This window comes from Zalophus californianus, chromosome 1, assembly GCF_009762305.2.
Source record: "Zalophus californianus isolate mZalCal1 chromosome 1, mZalCal1.pri.v2, whole genome shotgun sequence".
NCBI lineage: Eukaryota > Metazoa > Chordata > Mammalia > Carnivora > Otariidae > Zalophus > Zalophus californianus.
This window is the reverse complement of record NC_045595.1, coordinates 88,009,311-88,025,049: the sequence shown is the minus strand read 5'-3', so window position 1 is coordinate 88,025,049 and position 15,739 is coordinate 88,009,311. Positions and strand designations below refer to the sequence as shown.

Here is a 15,739-nt window from a genome sequence, read left to right as displayed (position 1 = left end):
TCATGATCTCAGGATTGTGGGATCAAGCCCCACGTCTAGCTCTGTGCTCAGCATGGAGTCTGCTTGAGATTCTCTCTCCCTCTCCCCCTCCCACTTGTGCTGTCTCTCTCTAAAATAAATCTTTTAAAATGAGTGTTTGCTACCACTTCCCTAAGACATATCTGTTATAATCATATATTACAAGTCATCAATAGGATTTGAATTTTTCCTATTCTCATTCAACATTTTGAAGTGCCAATATGATGATTACTTCATAGGCTACTTATAGCCTCAGCTTTTAGTAACATATTGCTTGTCTTAATACAAGTATATTCTCAAATTTTTAACTCTTAAAATTCGATTTCATTTCTTTCTTTAGGTATGGAGAATAAACACAAAGCACAATATAATCTATGTAAATGGCTCTGTACCTGGACATAAAAATTGCCTAGTAAAGGTATGTATGTAAACCATCTTTATTTTCCATTGTTCAGTTACATGAATATGTGCCATAAATTCTCCTTTAACTCATAAATGTGGCTTGAAGATAAGTGACTGTTTCTCCACATTATCTGCTAAATTAAATTTTTTTCCACTTTTCAGTAGCACCTGACTGAAAAAATTGTACAAAATAGCCAAAACCTGTGTTTATAAAACCATGAACCTGCACAAAGGGTAGGACCAATAATTAGAGGCTTTTTAGAAATACAAAAAGGATATTGGGATAACTATTGCCAAAATATCAGTATCCTTCCAAAAAAGAACTTTTTTAATTTTTTACAGAATACTTTGACACAGTCACTGGAAATACATGAAATGGATATTCAGTGAGAGAGTCAACAAGATAGGTGATAAAAGGGCACCTGGCTGGCTCAGTTGGAAGAGCAGGTGACTCTTGATTTTGGGGTGATGAGTTCAAGCCCCACGTTGGGTGTAGAGATTACTAAAAGAAAAATAAAACAAAACTTTAAAAAAAAGGAAGGTGGTAAAAGGTAGACATTTTAAGGAGAGATTTATTATTTTTATTATTATTATTGTTACTAGCATTGCTCTGATTATACTTTTTAGTGTTTTTCTTAAAAATATACATGTTCATTTTTATGTTCAAAAACAGAAAAATGTACAGGAAAATTTTGAAAAAAAACTCTTGCACTCTCACAGACTTACGCCTATCAAATAAAATAGAAAATAAATATTCTGCCTGGGATTTAGACCAACATAATATAACATGAGAAATCACTTTTGAAATTTGAATCTTCCATTCTGAAAATAAATTTATAGTAGAAGTGATACCAGCTATTCCCAGAAATATATTCTTTATTAATTTTCTAACAGTAACAACAAAAATAGGTTAAAACTTAAACCTCAAATTTTTCAGATTGGGTCTTTATTCTTTTCATTTCTCAAAGTAGATTCTGTTACTAGTCTAAAGTATGATACTTGTTTTAATCTTACAGTAGTTAAAATTCCCTTTCTGCAATTAACTTTCTGACTAGATTCTCATTTTTCTTAAAAAATACATCTTATGAATTCTTACAAGTTTTTTGGCTTTTTTTTTTTTTTTTTACTTTGCATGTTTTTAGATTTAAGTGGGTTTCCAGTCTCCAAGTGACCTAGTCATAGACACAGTGACAGGTTGTCGAGGTTGGCAGGTTGTCATTGTACTTCTTAGAACATTTTGGCTTCATAATTAAATGTATCCCTCTACATTCCAGGCTTATTGCATGTTTATAAATATCATAACCTAATAAAAGAGAAAAGAGGGAAATGATCCTTTTCCATAATGAAATCATACTGTATAGCAGATGAATTTTTAAATTTTGACAAAATGTTGTCAAATCTCCCTTTTCTCCCCATTTTACTGCATACACGGTTCTAGGCTGGCTTTCCAGCTGCACCTTACTGCTGCTGTGGCTTCTCAGGTACACTCAGCATTTTCTTGGATGCCAGTATAGATGAGTAGGTCACCTGTCTTGAAAAACCGTAATATGTGCAGTGATATTCTGACTGGTTGCTAGAAACAGTTTATAGGCAACAACATTTAGTACTCTTCCACCTACTTCAACAAAAGAATTGCCTCCAAAAACTCAGCTCTCTGCAAGAATGATGGCTTGCCATTACTGAAGACATTCAGAAGATACACCAAAGGCAATTCCAAAAGAGGAGTCCAAATATATTTCAAGAAACTAGCATAGGGGCTCCTGGGTGGCTCAGTCAGTTGAGGGTCTGCCCTCGGCTCAGGTCATGATCCCAGGATCCTGGGATCGAGGCCTGCCCCTGCATCGGGTCCCTGCTCAGTGGGGAGCCTGCTTCTCCCTATGCCCTTCCCCCTCCCCGTGCACTCTTAGGCACATGTACACCCTCTCTCTCTCTCTCTCTCTCTCTCTCTCTCTCTCTCTCTCTCTCTCTCTCTCTCTCTCTCGCAAATAAATAAAATCTTAAAAAAAAAAAGAAACTAGCATCAAAGAATGTCTAGTCCATTTTGAACTGTTAACACACTAATGAATGTATTTGCAAGAAACGTATTTTGGGGCACCTGGGTGGCTCAGTCGTTAAGTGTCTGCCTTCGGCTCAGGTCATGCCATGGTCCCAGGGTCCTGGGATTGAGCCCTGCGTCGGGCTCCCTGCTCCGCGGGAAGCCTGCTTCTCCCTCTCCCACTTCCCCTGCTTGTGTTCCCTCTCTCACTGTGTCTCTCTCTGTCAAATAAATAAATAAACTTAAAAAAAAAAAAAAACTTATTTTGATTTTTAAAAACTCATTTTGAAAAAAAAATCTTTGAAATAGAGTGTCTAAACAAGTGTCTTTTGTAACCTTACACAAATGTCTGTCCCAGACATTAAAGACAGGTGTAGTGAGTATTTTGTGGGCTTGTGTTTTAAATGTCAGAAGTGTGGTACACTTTTTGAAAACATTCACCCCACTTTTTCTGTTCCTCCGGGTGATTCCATAGCAAGTGATAAAACCCCCTTGCCCATGGGGATTGAGGCACGTCCCAGTGGACAGGCAGCCTCTTTAACATTGTCTCATCCCAGGGCGCCTGGGTGGCTCAGATGGTTAAGCGTCTGCCTTCGGCTCAGGTCATGATCCCAGAGTCCTGGGATCGAGTCCCGCATCGGGCTCCCTGCTCCTTGGGAGCCTGCTTCTCCCTCTGCCTCTCTCTCTCTCTCTCTCTCTCTGTGTGTCTCATGAATAGATAAATAAAATCTTTAAAAAAAACAAAACAAAACAAAACAAAAAAAACATTGTCTCATCCCATAGGAGCTTTTGCACCCTGCCCCCGCAACCCCGCAGAGTACAGGGCTACCAGTACCTTTTTTTATTCTAAAGTTAGTAAAGATAGTCTTAGGGATGACCAACCTGTTTAATCAATGTAAGCATTTTTGTTGTTGTTTGGATTCACTAAATCTATTAAGAGAGCCAAAAGAACTTGTTTACAACATTATGTAGTGTATGTTATCATTATTGTGTATGTTCATTCCTATTCCCTAATTTAGAATTTGTAAATTTATTCTAGATTTCCTGGTTTGTGTGTGTGTGTCTGTTTGTGTGTCCTACCCCTCACCTTTCCTCAAAGGATTTGAACTGGTTTGCCAATATACAGAAATATAAAAAGAATGAGCTGGAGAGTTGAGGGAGTTTTGGTGAGGGTAGGGAAATAAGGAAGCCAGAGGTTAGATTAAGTGCACCAAAATACATACCATAGAGTCTTACACATTTGTTAAAGATGGGTTGCAAGCTTTTGGCCCTCAGCCTTAGAGCAAAGACAAAAGAGATTTAAATAAAATGTCATCATTTATGTTTCAAGTCAATGAATTTATAGTACTGTTGCATTTACAATTAGAATATATAAACAGTGCTTTTATCTGAAATGTTCCTCGGGGAGGAGAGATCTATCAAAATGTAAAAGCAACTGAGAATTTGCTACTTAGATCATTTATGACTAAATTTTCACATTTATCAAATTAGCACAGAAAGTTTTGCTATTGTTGGTTTTGTTGTTTGCTTGGGTTTTATCTTCAGTTCTAAATTTTGAGACAGTTTAAATTGGTAAAGAATAGGACTTTTTTTTCCTCAAGTTAAAGTTCAACCCAAGATTAGTGAATTGGAAAAAAAAATTAAATGAGTTTATTTTCTTCTGGGCAACTTACTGAAAATTTCTTGGAACAGTTTTAACGAGAGAGATTAAAATAGATGTTTTTCTGTACTTAGCTGTTCTTAGCAGCTGTGTACTTAATTTCAACCAAATTATTCATTTCTCATTGCCAAAATGATTATGCCTTATTTTACTCTGTGTGTATAATTACATGTAATTTTTTTTATTTCTCTCTGAATGAAAGCTGTAGAATGTCAGAAGCTTTAAAGAATCCAATAGTGTTTTCCAAAAATAAAGCCCAACATTTTAGATCATATCAATATCTGAACTGTTCCTTGGTTTACGAATTCACAGATATAATTAACATATTTTTAGAATATAAAGAGTTAATAGAGTTAATATAAAGATGTGTGGATTTTTATTTTTGCTAAATACTATTTTGTCCTTATTTTGTCAATGATAATGGTACTTGTTAAATGTAAGCTTATTTCCTTAATAAAACTTGATATTCTTGGTTATGTGCCCTTTGATAAGACTAACAAAAATACTAGGTAAAAGTTATTTTTTTAAAACTCAACTTAATCTATGATAGAAAGTAAAATAATAAAAATATGTAATAGGAGTAGATAATAAAATCAATAATTAGGTAGTAATAACTTTTAGGTACGTAGTTTGGATATAATTGATATCTAAGTAGTAATTGTAAAATATAATTTATCCTGTTGAGCAGTTCTAGAGATTTATAAGTTACGGATAAGATATAAATTAATAATCAGTAATTTTATTATGAGTAGATGATTAACTTGAGGAAGGCTGTATTTCTGTCATTGGATTAATTAAATTTATTGGAATAAAAAGAATACATTGAGGGCGCCTGGGTGGCTCAGATGGTTAAGCATCTGCCTTCGGCTCGGGTCATGATCCCAGAGTCCTCGGATCGAGTTCCACATCGGGCTCCCTGCTCCTTGGGAGCCTGCTTCTCCCTCTGCCTCTCTCTCTCTCTCTCTCTCTCTCTCTGTCGCTCATGAATAAATAAATAAAAATCTTTAAAAAAAAAAAGAATACATTGCGTTCCTTTTACTTCATGTGACAGTTGTGTTATTCACATTAGAAAATGTAGGAACACATATTCTTTAATTAATAATTAAAACAGACCTTATCTTTAACTTAATTGGTAATACTTATTAATAATCTTTGTCTCCTTCCCCACAGATCAGAGATTCTAATCTGCCTGCATATAAGGACTTCTGTAAAAATCTACCATTTCCTACATATTTTCCTGATGGAGATGAAGAAGAACTACCAGAAGATTTGTATGATGAAAATGTGTGTCAGCCCAGCGCACCTTCTATTACGTTTACCTAACCTCATTGGACGTGGCAGAACCTTAACATATTTTATGAGCTTTGATGAGCCAGAACAGTAATATAACCAGGAAATATGTTTTCCTTTCTTAATCACAGTACCATACTTGTCATCTTTGTCAAGGGCATAAATAGATCATTCATCCCCCAAACTAAATTATGTTAAAAAAAATTACCACGTTAAACAGATCAGTTAAGTAGATTGAATATGCCAAATTTAAATGGACTGGCAGTTTGCATGTGAACAAAATCTTTGTAATTTGTGAGGTTCATTCTTTTTTTACTGCATATTTCTCAAGTTACCTCAAGATGCTTGTAAATTAAACTTCTTTTATTAAAGATTTGTCTGTCTTTGTGAAGGAATGGCTGTGGAACAGTGGCAAACCATTTGGGAGTTTTGGTATAACCTATTCAGAAAAAGAAACCATTTCCTAAAATTCATTTTTATCATTCTTACACTTTTAGAGCCCTAAACAGGGGAAGTAAGATTTTTATTTAAATTACAGAAATATGTATGTCATAAAGGCCTGATGAAGGAAAAACAATAAAATCATAAATTTTGGATCCTGTTTACACTTCTGTTGGGAGGAATATTTTTTAGTTTGATCACTCACCAATAGATAGGTTTAATCATTTTTCCTGATACCTTCGCAGAAGGATTTGAAATGGCCTGGGATTGTACATTCAACAAACTTGTGAATCACCTATTTCTGAAAATGTTAATGGCCGTTGGGTTTTCCTTCATTGTATGAAATTAAGATGTGTTTACTAATGGCTACTTAAGTCATATAAGCTTAATAATATTAAGTATAAGCAGGTCTCACTGAACTCCTGGATTTCCTCTGTACCAGATTCCTGAGGACCCAGAGACTCCAACTTAACTCCAGACGTTTTCTGAGACTTGATTCATATGGTCACCCGAGAGACTTATTAATCATACTGTTAGGTCTCCATATAATTTCCTGATAACTAAAAAAAGTATTTTTTTTGTTTATATTACATTTCTCTCATTCTCAATTTTAAATCCAAATGTAGCCACATTTTCTTAAAGTTTTCATTTATTTTCACCTAATTCCACTAAGATTTGTTGCAAATGACAGGAAGTCCATACAATAAAATAGTAAATGAAGAGGAAATACACCAAGGATAATATAAATCAGAATAGGTGGGAAGGGGTGCCTGGTGGTTCAGTCAGTTGAGTGTCAGACTCTTGGTTTTGGCTCAGGTCATGATCTCAGGGTCATGAGATTGATCCCTGCACTGGGCTCTGTGCTCAGCACAGTGTCTGCTTGTCCTTCTCCCTCTGCCCACCACCCCAGGCCCCACTTGCTCATGGGTGTGCTCTCTCTCTCAAATAAATCTTTAAAAAAAAGAATAGGTGGGAATTTGGGAAAGAATAGTGACGATACAATACAGATGAGCAGACTATGACAGTTACACTCAGTTTGACTCAGCTGCCTGGGTACCAAAGTAGAACAACATTGATCTTTTACATATTTCTCTTTAATCATGAGTTCCTCAAGAGGAACTATTTTAAACTGGAGTACTCTTGGTCACTGTACCATTTTTTATTAAAAACAAGAATAACTTACCAAACTAGAAATTCCTGGACTTGTTAAAAGATTATCTCAAACGCATTCAGGGATAAGATATTAGACACATTCTTGTCAGAGATCAAACAAGGATACCCTTTACTACCGCCATTCAACAATGTTCTTGGTCCCTGTCAGTACAATTACTAAGACAAGAAAAAGTAATGATAAAAATATTACGAAGTGAGAACAATATTATTTGTAAGAAATATCTACCGAGGTCAAAGACAACTGACAAGCCATCAGAACCAATAAAGACAGTTCAGAAAGGTGACTGAAAATAGGATTAATATCAGCACTATTCAACTGAGAAATTTTATGGGGTGGGGAGGGAATGGATATCATTCACAATAGCAGTTTTTTAAAACGTTACCTAGAAAAAAAAAAGCCTAACGAACGTGCTGGGGTCTTATTGGAGAAGATAAAATTTTATTGAAGGATATAAAAGAAATAGTGGAGAAGAATACCATGGTTATGAGTGGGAAGTCTTAATATTGTAAAGAATTCAATTTTTAAATCTCAACAGGATTTCCCAATCGAACTGTTCAAACTGATTCAAAAATAGATGTGAACGTGAAAATTCAAGAATAGCCAAAACATAAAATCATAACCATTAGTTTGGTGTGCCCCATACTACACTTAGGGACTTACACTTATTTAACTTTGAAATTCGGAATTCCGTATGCCTAATTCTACTACTTCAGTTGCATTTGAGCAAAAGATTTTAATGAACTTAGAGATGCATGAAATTTGCTGATACGCCAAAGGAAAAGCAGCTGTTCCCTTGCAAGGCAAATGAACAATCATTGCTGGGAGAACATAAAATCTTGTTTCGCTATAAAGTATTTGCGGAGATGGAGAGAAAGGAATCCTAGCACCTGAAGGTAACCAGATGACAGATGATGGGGAGAGCAAGGAGCCATTCAGCAGTCATTTGCCCAGGACATGAAGTGTTTTGAAGAAGACGGGGAGCCCTCTCCACTGGAGAGCCGGCCCTAGAACCATCACCATTTGTCTATAGTCTTCAAGTGGTCTTTGGATCTGCATTTGAGCTTTAAGGAGAAAACTTCTGATCCTCTTTTAGGATAATGAGCATGAACCCTATCTTCTAAGAGAGCCAGGGAGCAAAGCATCCACTTCCACTCCCCACTTTCATCCACCTACTCCCACTGCCAGGACCCTGTATAGATATCTTACCTATTGAAGAAGATCTGGGCCCCATTCCTGCAAACTTCTTCAGTAGCCCAGAAGAAGTAACCTGAGCTGTAGTCTACTGACCCAAGTGGAAAGGGAAGAAGCCTCGACAGTTACGGCCATTTCCTTCCTCAGGAAGGCCAACTGGTCGAGGCACATGTGCTTTATGAGTTACACTAAACATTGGTTGTCCTGCTTCCTTTCCAGGACCCTAACCTTACTAGAGTAGCTGAAGCTGAAATGCTAATGCTGCTTAGTCCTGTCTCCACAGTGGGCCCTGGCGTGGGAGGACAATTGGATGGTGACAAGCTGTCACAAACACTAAAATGTCAAGGAAAGCATTTCTTTTCTTTTTTCTTTCTTTTTTTTTTAGGGTTTGTTCTGTCTTTTAATGGGGCGCCTGGGTGGCTCAGTCGTTAAGCATCTGCCTTCGGCTCAAGTCATGATCCCAGGGTCCTGGGGACAAGGAAAGCATTTCTTACCTACAGCAGATGTGAGGGTATAATTTGCAAGGAGATTACGTTTTTCAAAGTCAATAAATAGTGCTTTCTGTAACATTTAATGCTGAGATACAGACTTGCTTTTCAACTTTTCACAAGGTGTAGACTATGAGGATGACTTTTACAGCTTATTTCCAAAGGGAAACTTGTGAATGGAACCCGAGTGCATCTGAGGAGATAGGATGAGATATGTACAGAACTACGGGGTTTAGGTTTGGGGTGGGGGGTTAATGTGAAGTGTTGCGACGCACACGAGCTAAAGCAGCCACTCAGGGTTCCTGATACTGCAGGGTAAGTTCCACCAGTCTGTGGGAGCATTGTCTCATGTTTAGCCGCTTCTGTTTTAGTAATCAAAAGAACATGTCTTTGAGGGGGAAAAAAGTGTCAAAATGAGAACCCCTCATTTCTGCAGTGAAACTGGACCTTGGTCCTAAGTCACTGCCCACAGAGATCGTGTGGGCTGTATCACAGCCAAACCCACTGCAGGGGTCGGAGAGCATTCAGACCGCTGCCACCGGGTCTGCTGTTCGGGTCTCCGGGATGGATGCTCACGCGAATGCCTTTAAGCATCTGTATCACTCCTCATTCTCGTTCCAGTGGAAATATCCTGCCACGGCTCCTTGGGCCGTTCCACCTTGCAACGTGGTCTAGCCTGCAGTGTGATGCCTTCCATCAGCTACTTTGTAGTTTGCTTTTCCATGGCTGCCCACAAATGCCCATTCCTGCCTGTGTCCCCTGAGGTCGGTACTCTGGAAGTTCTCCCCAACTCTTGCAGGAAGCATGGCAGGGAGAGTGGACTTCAACTGTTTACCTTGTTTTTATAACTAGTCCTGTAGTGGAGCACTTTAGTGATGAGGAAGGGCATGTTGCTGATTTCAGTTTTGCTCAACCCAAAGCGAGCATTTAAATACAGACAGACAGAGGTGGGTCACCGTGCCATGAGGCGTCTTGGGCAAACATTTTCAGGAGCTTTAGAATCACATGTGTCACTCCATGGCTACCTGTTTTCTATACAGGAAGCAGTTCTTCACATGAGATTTACTTGACTAATGATGGATAAAATTTCTTCCGCTTTCAGGAATTTTCTTTTTTTTTTAAAGATTTTATTTATTTATTTAACACAGAGAGAGAGAGAGAGAGAGAGAGAGAGAGAGAGAAGGAACACAAGCAGGGGGAGTGAGAGAAGGAGAAGCAGGCTTCCCGCGGAGCAGGGAGCCCGATGCGGGGCTCGATCCCAGGACCCTGGGATCATGACCCGAGCCGAAGGCAGACGCTTAACGACTGAGCCACCCAGCTGCCCTGCTTTCAGGAAGTTTCTACCAAGTTGACTCTACTGTAATAACACATTTCTCCTTCAGTTTCCAGTTTTACTGCCGTATATGTTTTAAGACCTCATCTGCCAGCTTCTGGTAATAATTCCCGGCTCCAGGAGGGAGCTTGGCCCCAGAAATAGCCATGGTCTCTCAGAGCATGCCTTACAAGACCAATGTGTCTGCCATGCAGAATGCCATCCATTTTGCCTCTAGCAATTGCCTAGGAGTCCCTGAAAGAAGAGAACCCAGTTAGGGTGTCCTCAGCCCCTCCAGAAAACAGCCAGAGTCCTGAGTGTGCGGGTTGCCAGGCTTCATTTCATCATTTGGTTTTCTGCTTTCAAACCACAGAACTTACAGGAGTCCACCTCACACCTTGTTTTTCATTCTTTTTAGACTAATGAGGTGGCCCATGCAAGTTAGACAAGCCAAATTAATCTCAACGAATGCATCCCATAACCCCATAAAAGCACATCAGTGACTTTAACTCAGCTGGCCAAAGCATCTTCTTGGCGTGAGAGGTGCCTAGTTCTTCTTTCCTGGCTTTGACTGGAGGAGTGAAAGGGACAGTTGTGACCTCGATCCTCCTAAAATGGACTTTATACGATCACTAAGTATGTGTTGGAACAAAAGTCCATTGTTTTTAAAGAAAAAGGGATAAGATACCAAGTTCGGACAGTGCATCAAATCTGCTTTATTTGATAAGGAACGAATTAAATACTCCATCATAAACTTCCTGACAAAGAGGCATGGATGACTGTATAAAGGGACTGTGTCAGAATGAACAATAAAAAATGGCCTTCTTGGGTATCCAGCATAAATTGCCTCATCTACAATGATGTGTTTCAGTGGTGAAGCAAAGATGGCCACCGGGCTGTTGACTGATGGTCCATTTTGCTCTGCCAACAGCAGAAACGCTGAAGCGATGCTTCCTCTCAAGCAGGAGTACTGGTGCCTATAAGGAGGGCACGCTTCCCCTCCTCAGAGAATTTCACAAGCTGCTGGTAACAGCCGGCTGGCTGCCAAAATATCTATGAATGAGAACCAAGGTGACAGCATCCACAGAGAAAAATGGGTATTTAGGAAAACATGAATCAAAGCTGAGGAAGTAAGCAAAGGAAAAAAAAACTGATAAAAAGAAAGTAAACAGGAAGAGATCTGTTCTACAGAAACTTGAACCTTGGGACACCTGGGTGGCTCAGTTTTTAAGCATCTGCCTTCAGCTCAGGTCATGATCTCAGGGTCCTGGGATCCAGTCCCGCATCAAGCTCCTTCCTGGGCAGGGAACTTGCTTCTCCCTTTCCTTCTGCTGCTCCCCCTGCTTGTGGTCTCTCTCTGCCAAATAAATAAATTAAAAAAAAAAAAAATTGAACCTTTTTCTACTTGTAAAATTAGAACAGGGAGGTTCTCTTCCCTGCATGCATGGCTCAATTCCCTAGCCAGTCACTGATAAGGACATCTCTGCATGGGAAGAAGGTTGTGTTTTAAAGATCCAAAGCTCCTTGTTAGATGCCACTCCCCATAAAGAGGCTCAAAGTGCTGTGGCCCAAGAGCCCTTGAACTACACAGTGATGATGAGGCCCAGCCAAACACCAGGACCCTGGAAGGGAGCCCATCAGGCACAGGTAATTCTCACAGTGGTTTACAAAAGCAGGTCTTACCTTCACTGAATGCAGTGCTCCTCAACCCTGGCAGCACATCAGAACCACGCAGGAGGCTTTGAGAATTCCAGTCCAATATTCTTGGAATCTCTGGAGCTCAGCCCCAGACATCAGTATTTTTTAAAGTTCCCCAGGTAACACCAATGCACAGTCAAGGTTGAGAACCACTGGCCCAAAACAACATGATGTATAGACAGGCAAGTTATTTGTGGTACCCAGGCCCGTTATTTGGGAGCCTCCTTAAAGCCATTCACATTGGAGAAATGCTTATAAAAATATAATATTAATGTTTTATATGTATGTAGTACTTTATATTTTAAGGTGTTTTTGTGTTCTTATGAGAGTACTGTCTGGGGAAAATGCTTAACATCTTGTAAAACTATACAAATGTTAGATACTGTCAATCTCGTATAACTGAGAAAATAAGCAGAATGAGAAAGGACTTGTATAGGACCTCACTAAACAAGTGACTAGCAGAGCTTGTAATAAAATCAGAGCTCCTGATTTTCCCCATATCCCTCTACACAGCTGAGATTCATGACTATCTTTAAAGAGAACCTAAAATATTGATATGTTTGGTTTCCTCTATTATGTACTGTGATTTAGTCTCATACACAAGTATGTATTAAATTGTTTTAGGCGCCTGGGTGGATCAATTGGTTAAGTGTCTGCCTTCGGCTCAGGTCATGATCCCAGGGTCCTGGGATCAAGTCCCACATTGGGCTCCCTGCTCAGCGGGGAGTCTGCTTCTCCCTCTACCACTCCTTCCTCATGATCTCTCTCTCTCTCTCACTCACTCTCTCTCTCAAATAAATAAATAAAATCTTAAAAAAATAAAAATAAATTGTTTCAGCCTCCTTTGGAAATGTGTTACTTTAGTATCTCACCTCAAGGATAAAAAAAAATCACAAGTGAAACAAATTGTCAATCTTAGCAAGTCTGAATGTTCCAGTTAGTTATTGTTGTTGTCAATATTTGCTATTTATTTATTTCACTTGTCCTGTACCTGCAGCAAGTATCAGAGGTTCTGGAAAAATTACTGAGAGGAAATCTTGAAAATGGAGAGAATTATATGCACAAACTTAGTTTCTTTTTCTACAAGTTGGGATAGATGAAGACTGTTCTTTTCTTTTCATGGCTGAATGCTTTAGAACAACTCCAGAGAAGCTGATGTGAAGATGGAGTGTTGGGTGTAGGGTGAAGCTACACCAGCACATTCCTAAGGGTTGACATATTGCTCAGTGAATCCTCCTCTCAGGCCACATCAGGGCCCCCCCTCCTTATGACTCGAAGGTTAGCAGTCAGAGCTATGAGACATTTCTTGAACACTCACTAAGTGTCAGATGTTTCACACATAGGGTCTCGTTCAGTTCTTCAACCACGCCGCCAGGTATTTGTTATCACCTCTACTTTGTACATGAGGAAATTGAGACTCGGAGATGATATAGCATTTCCTAGTCCAATACCCAGGGAATGGCTGAGCTGTGAGACAGGAACTGAAGGTCACCTCTGGACTCCAAGTCATGCATTCTGGGCAGAGTTCCAGCTTCCAGACACCTGAGTTTCCTAACCATTCTGGAGGATACCACTGAGTTCATCCACTTTTCCACCATGAAGAGATAGGAGCCCAGTGTGCCTCCTCACTGCACCTGTAAACATGTTTAGACAACTTTCCTGAGGAATAGTTTCTCCCACACAGGGTAGAAGTCAGTGTGAGAGGAAGAGCAGGGCGTGAGGGTAGGGTTTCTTGCCACCAGACCGTGGAACCTTGGTGGAGGCCCCTCCTATTTACGACGGGGTGAAACTGCTCTCCTGACAGGGCTATTTCGCCATCCTCAGAGAAGGAGAAGGTCGAGGGGTTGAGGGTATGAGAGCTTCTGCCCCTTCACTCCCAGGACAGGTCAAGACCAGGTATTACCGTCTCATCCAGCTCCAGAAAGATTATTTTGAACTCAGCAAGGGTCTTAAGCCTGACTAACAGATATTGATTAGACCTGCAAATAGCTTCAGGCAGTAAGACAGTATGAAACCTAAAAAAAAAAAAAAAAAAAATCCTGAGTTTCCAGAATATCAAAGAGGTCATACCAACTAAAACTGTTGAACCAACTTTTTAAAAAATAAGCATTGATTAAAAATTTAATTGAATAAAGAACTCTCACAGCTTTTTACAGACCATATCCCAATTTTCTCTCCATCTCATGGGTGGTAAGGTGCATTGGACCCCTCTTCACGGGTGCGCAGGCCTAGGAAGAATGTCTGTGGAAGTCATTTCTCCTATTTATTTGGTAAATTGGGTTGACCTAATTTATCCAACATAGAAGCTCAAGGATCTGGCAGATTTTTAAAAAATGTTCTAGTGATATTTTTCTTTCACCATCAGGCAGGAAAGCCCCTGAACTTTCAGGATCTCGCTGCTCCCCTCAGCATGGAAATTCCACTGTTTCTTCTTTGCTGATCTCTGTGTGGAATTATTTGCCTGGCCAAAGTAGGGGTCCCCTTTGTTACCTCCTGGGATCTTGGTTTGTTGAGTCTACATTGAACCGGGGTTAGTTTCCTGTTTTCACTGAAATGATAAAGAGACATTCAGAGAACCCATTGAATGAGTAAATAAAGATTGGGAAAAGGTCATTATGGAGCAATCACCCAGTCTGATTTTATGGGGACACCAAAGAAAATGAGTAATAAGATTTTTAAAACAAAAATAGACTGTTTATTTTGCATTATTAAAAAAATATTTGTTTATTGTGCAGATTTAGAAAATGAGAAAAACACTTCATGATCCCATCTTGCATAATTACCAAGACTGTGGACATCTTCTAGAGCTTTCCTGCCTGCATATGTGTATGTTTGTATAATAAATAGGATTATACTGTGCATGCTATTTCATGAGTGTTTTAGTTTCAGTTGATAATAGATCTTTTCATGTCATTAAAGTTTGGGGTTTTTTTTGTAGTTTTTGATTTTTTTTTCAGCTGGAAAAAATGCCATAATGGACATCTTTATAGCTAAACCTTTGTGGACATCATTAATTATTTCCTTAAGTAAATTACTGGAAGCAAAATCACTGGTTCAAAGGACATGTAAAACTGAATTGCCCCTCAGAAACATTGTTCCAAGTTAAATATGTTCAAAATCTCCTCTATTTACTTAAGACAAAAATGGCTGGTCCCTCACTTCCTGATGTGAGGTGTGCACAGGCGTCCTCCTCAAGCAGGCGCCCTAGTATTTCTCCCCTGGTTCCAGCTGGGGCTGTAGCTTTTATCCTTTCCTTTCCCAAGTGCCAGGGTAGTCAGTGCCCAGCCTTCCTTTATTTCACTCTTTTCCCTCCGCCCTAGGGATTTATCTCCTCAGTGAGCCATATGAGGTCTCTTAATACCAGTTTGGAATTTCCAGAATCTCTAGGAAGAGCCCATCCCTGAGTGATGTTATTAGGCCATTGCATGGCAAGCAGAAGGGAATGCAAAAGCACATATCACTTCAACCTGTGATATTGGGTGGATCCCCAGGAAGAGTGGGGAAGAAGAACAGCTGGGGAGGAAGGAGGCTGGCTTCACAGGGCCTGCCTGGGGAAAGGCAGCATTCAGGCTGGCAGTGATGAAATGGTATTAACCCTGGTGTGGGCTGTCTCTGCAGCAAATCATGTCTGTAAGGTCCAAAGACGGCAGGTGTTGTCATGAGCCCTGCTGCTGAGGACAATGTCCACGTTCATATAGAGGATGGCATGCTACTTCCCCTTAGGGAGTAATGTGAGGAAAGATCTGTTGCTCTCCAGTCAAAATGAGCATGATTCTTTGAATCAGGTAAAGGAAAATTTTATCCTTTATGTGCTTCTACCTTGACTCCCCCCAAACTAGTAAAAGTGAACTGACTATTCTTAGCCCAATTTCTGGGATAATTATCTCTCTTTACCCCCTCCTTCCTATCCATGTTGCATGCAACTAATATTTAGGTCTATACTTCCAGGTATGTACAGTGCTACTCTGTATATATCTCTTAGGGTAAGTCATATCACGTTTTCAAAGGAAGGAAAGAAAAGTTAAGCTGG

General features: G+C 39.5%; 1 protein-coding gene across 1 annotated transcript in view; it reads left to right on the top strand.

Moving 5' to 3' along the window:
* The window catches only part of MRPL3 (mitochondrial ribosomal protein L3), a 38,363-nt gene extending 32,362 nt beyond the window's left edge, over positions 1–6,001 (top strand). Inside the window, exons 9-10 of the mRNA XM_027587069.2 lie at positions 359–436; positions 5,286–6,001. Coding sequence (XP_027442870.2) covers positions 359–436; positions 5,286–5,438 — 231 coding nt within the window. The 3' untranslated portion in view covers positions 5,439–6,001. The remainder of the gene's footprint in view (positions 1–358; positions 437–5,285) is intronic.
* The last annotated feature ends 9,738 nt before the right edge of the window (positions 6,002–15,739 follow it).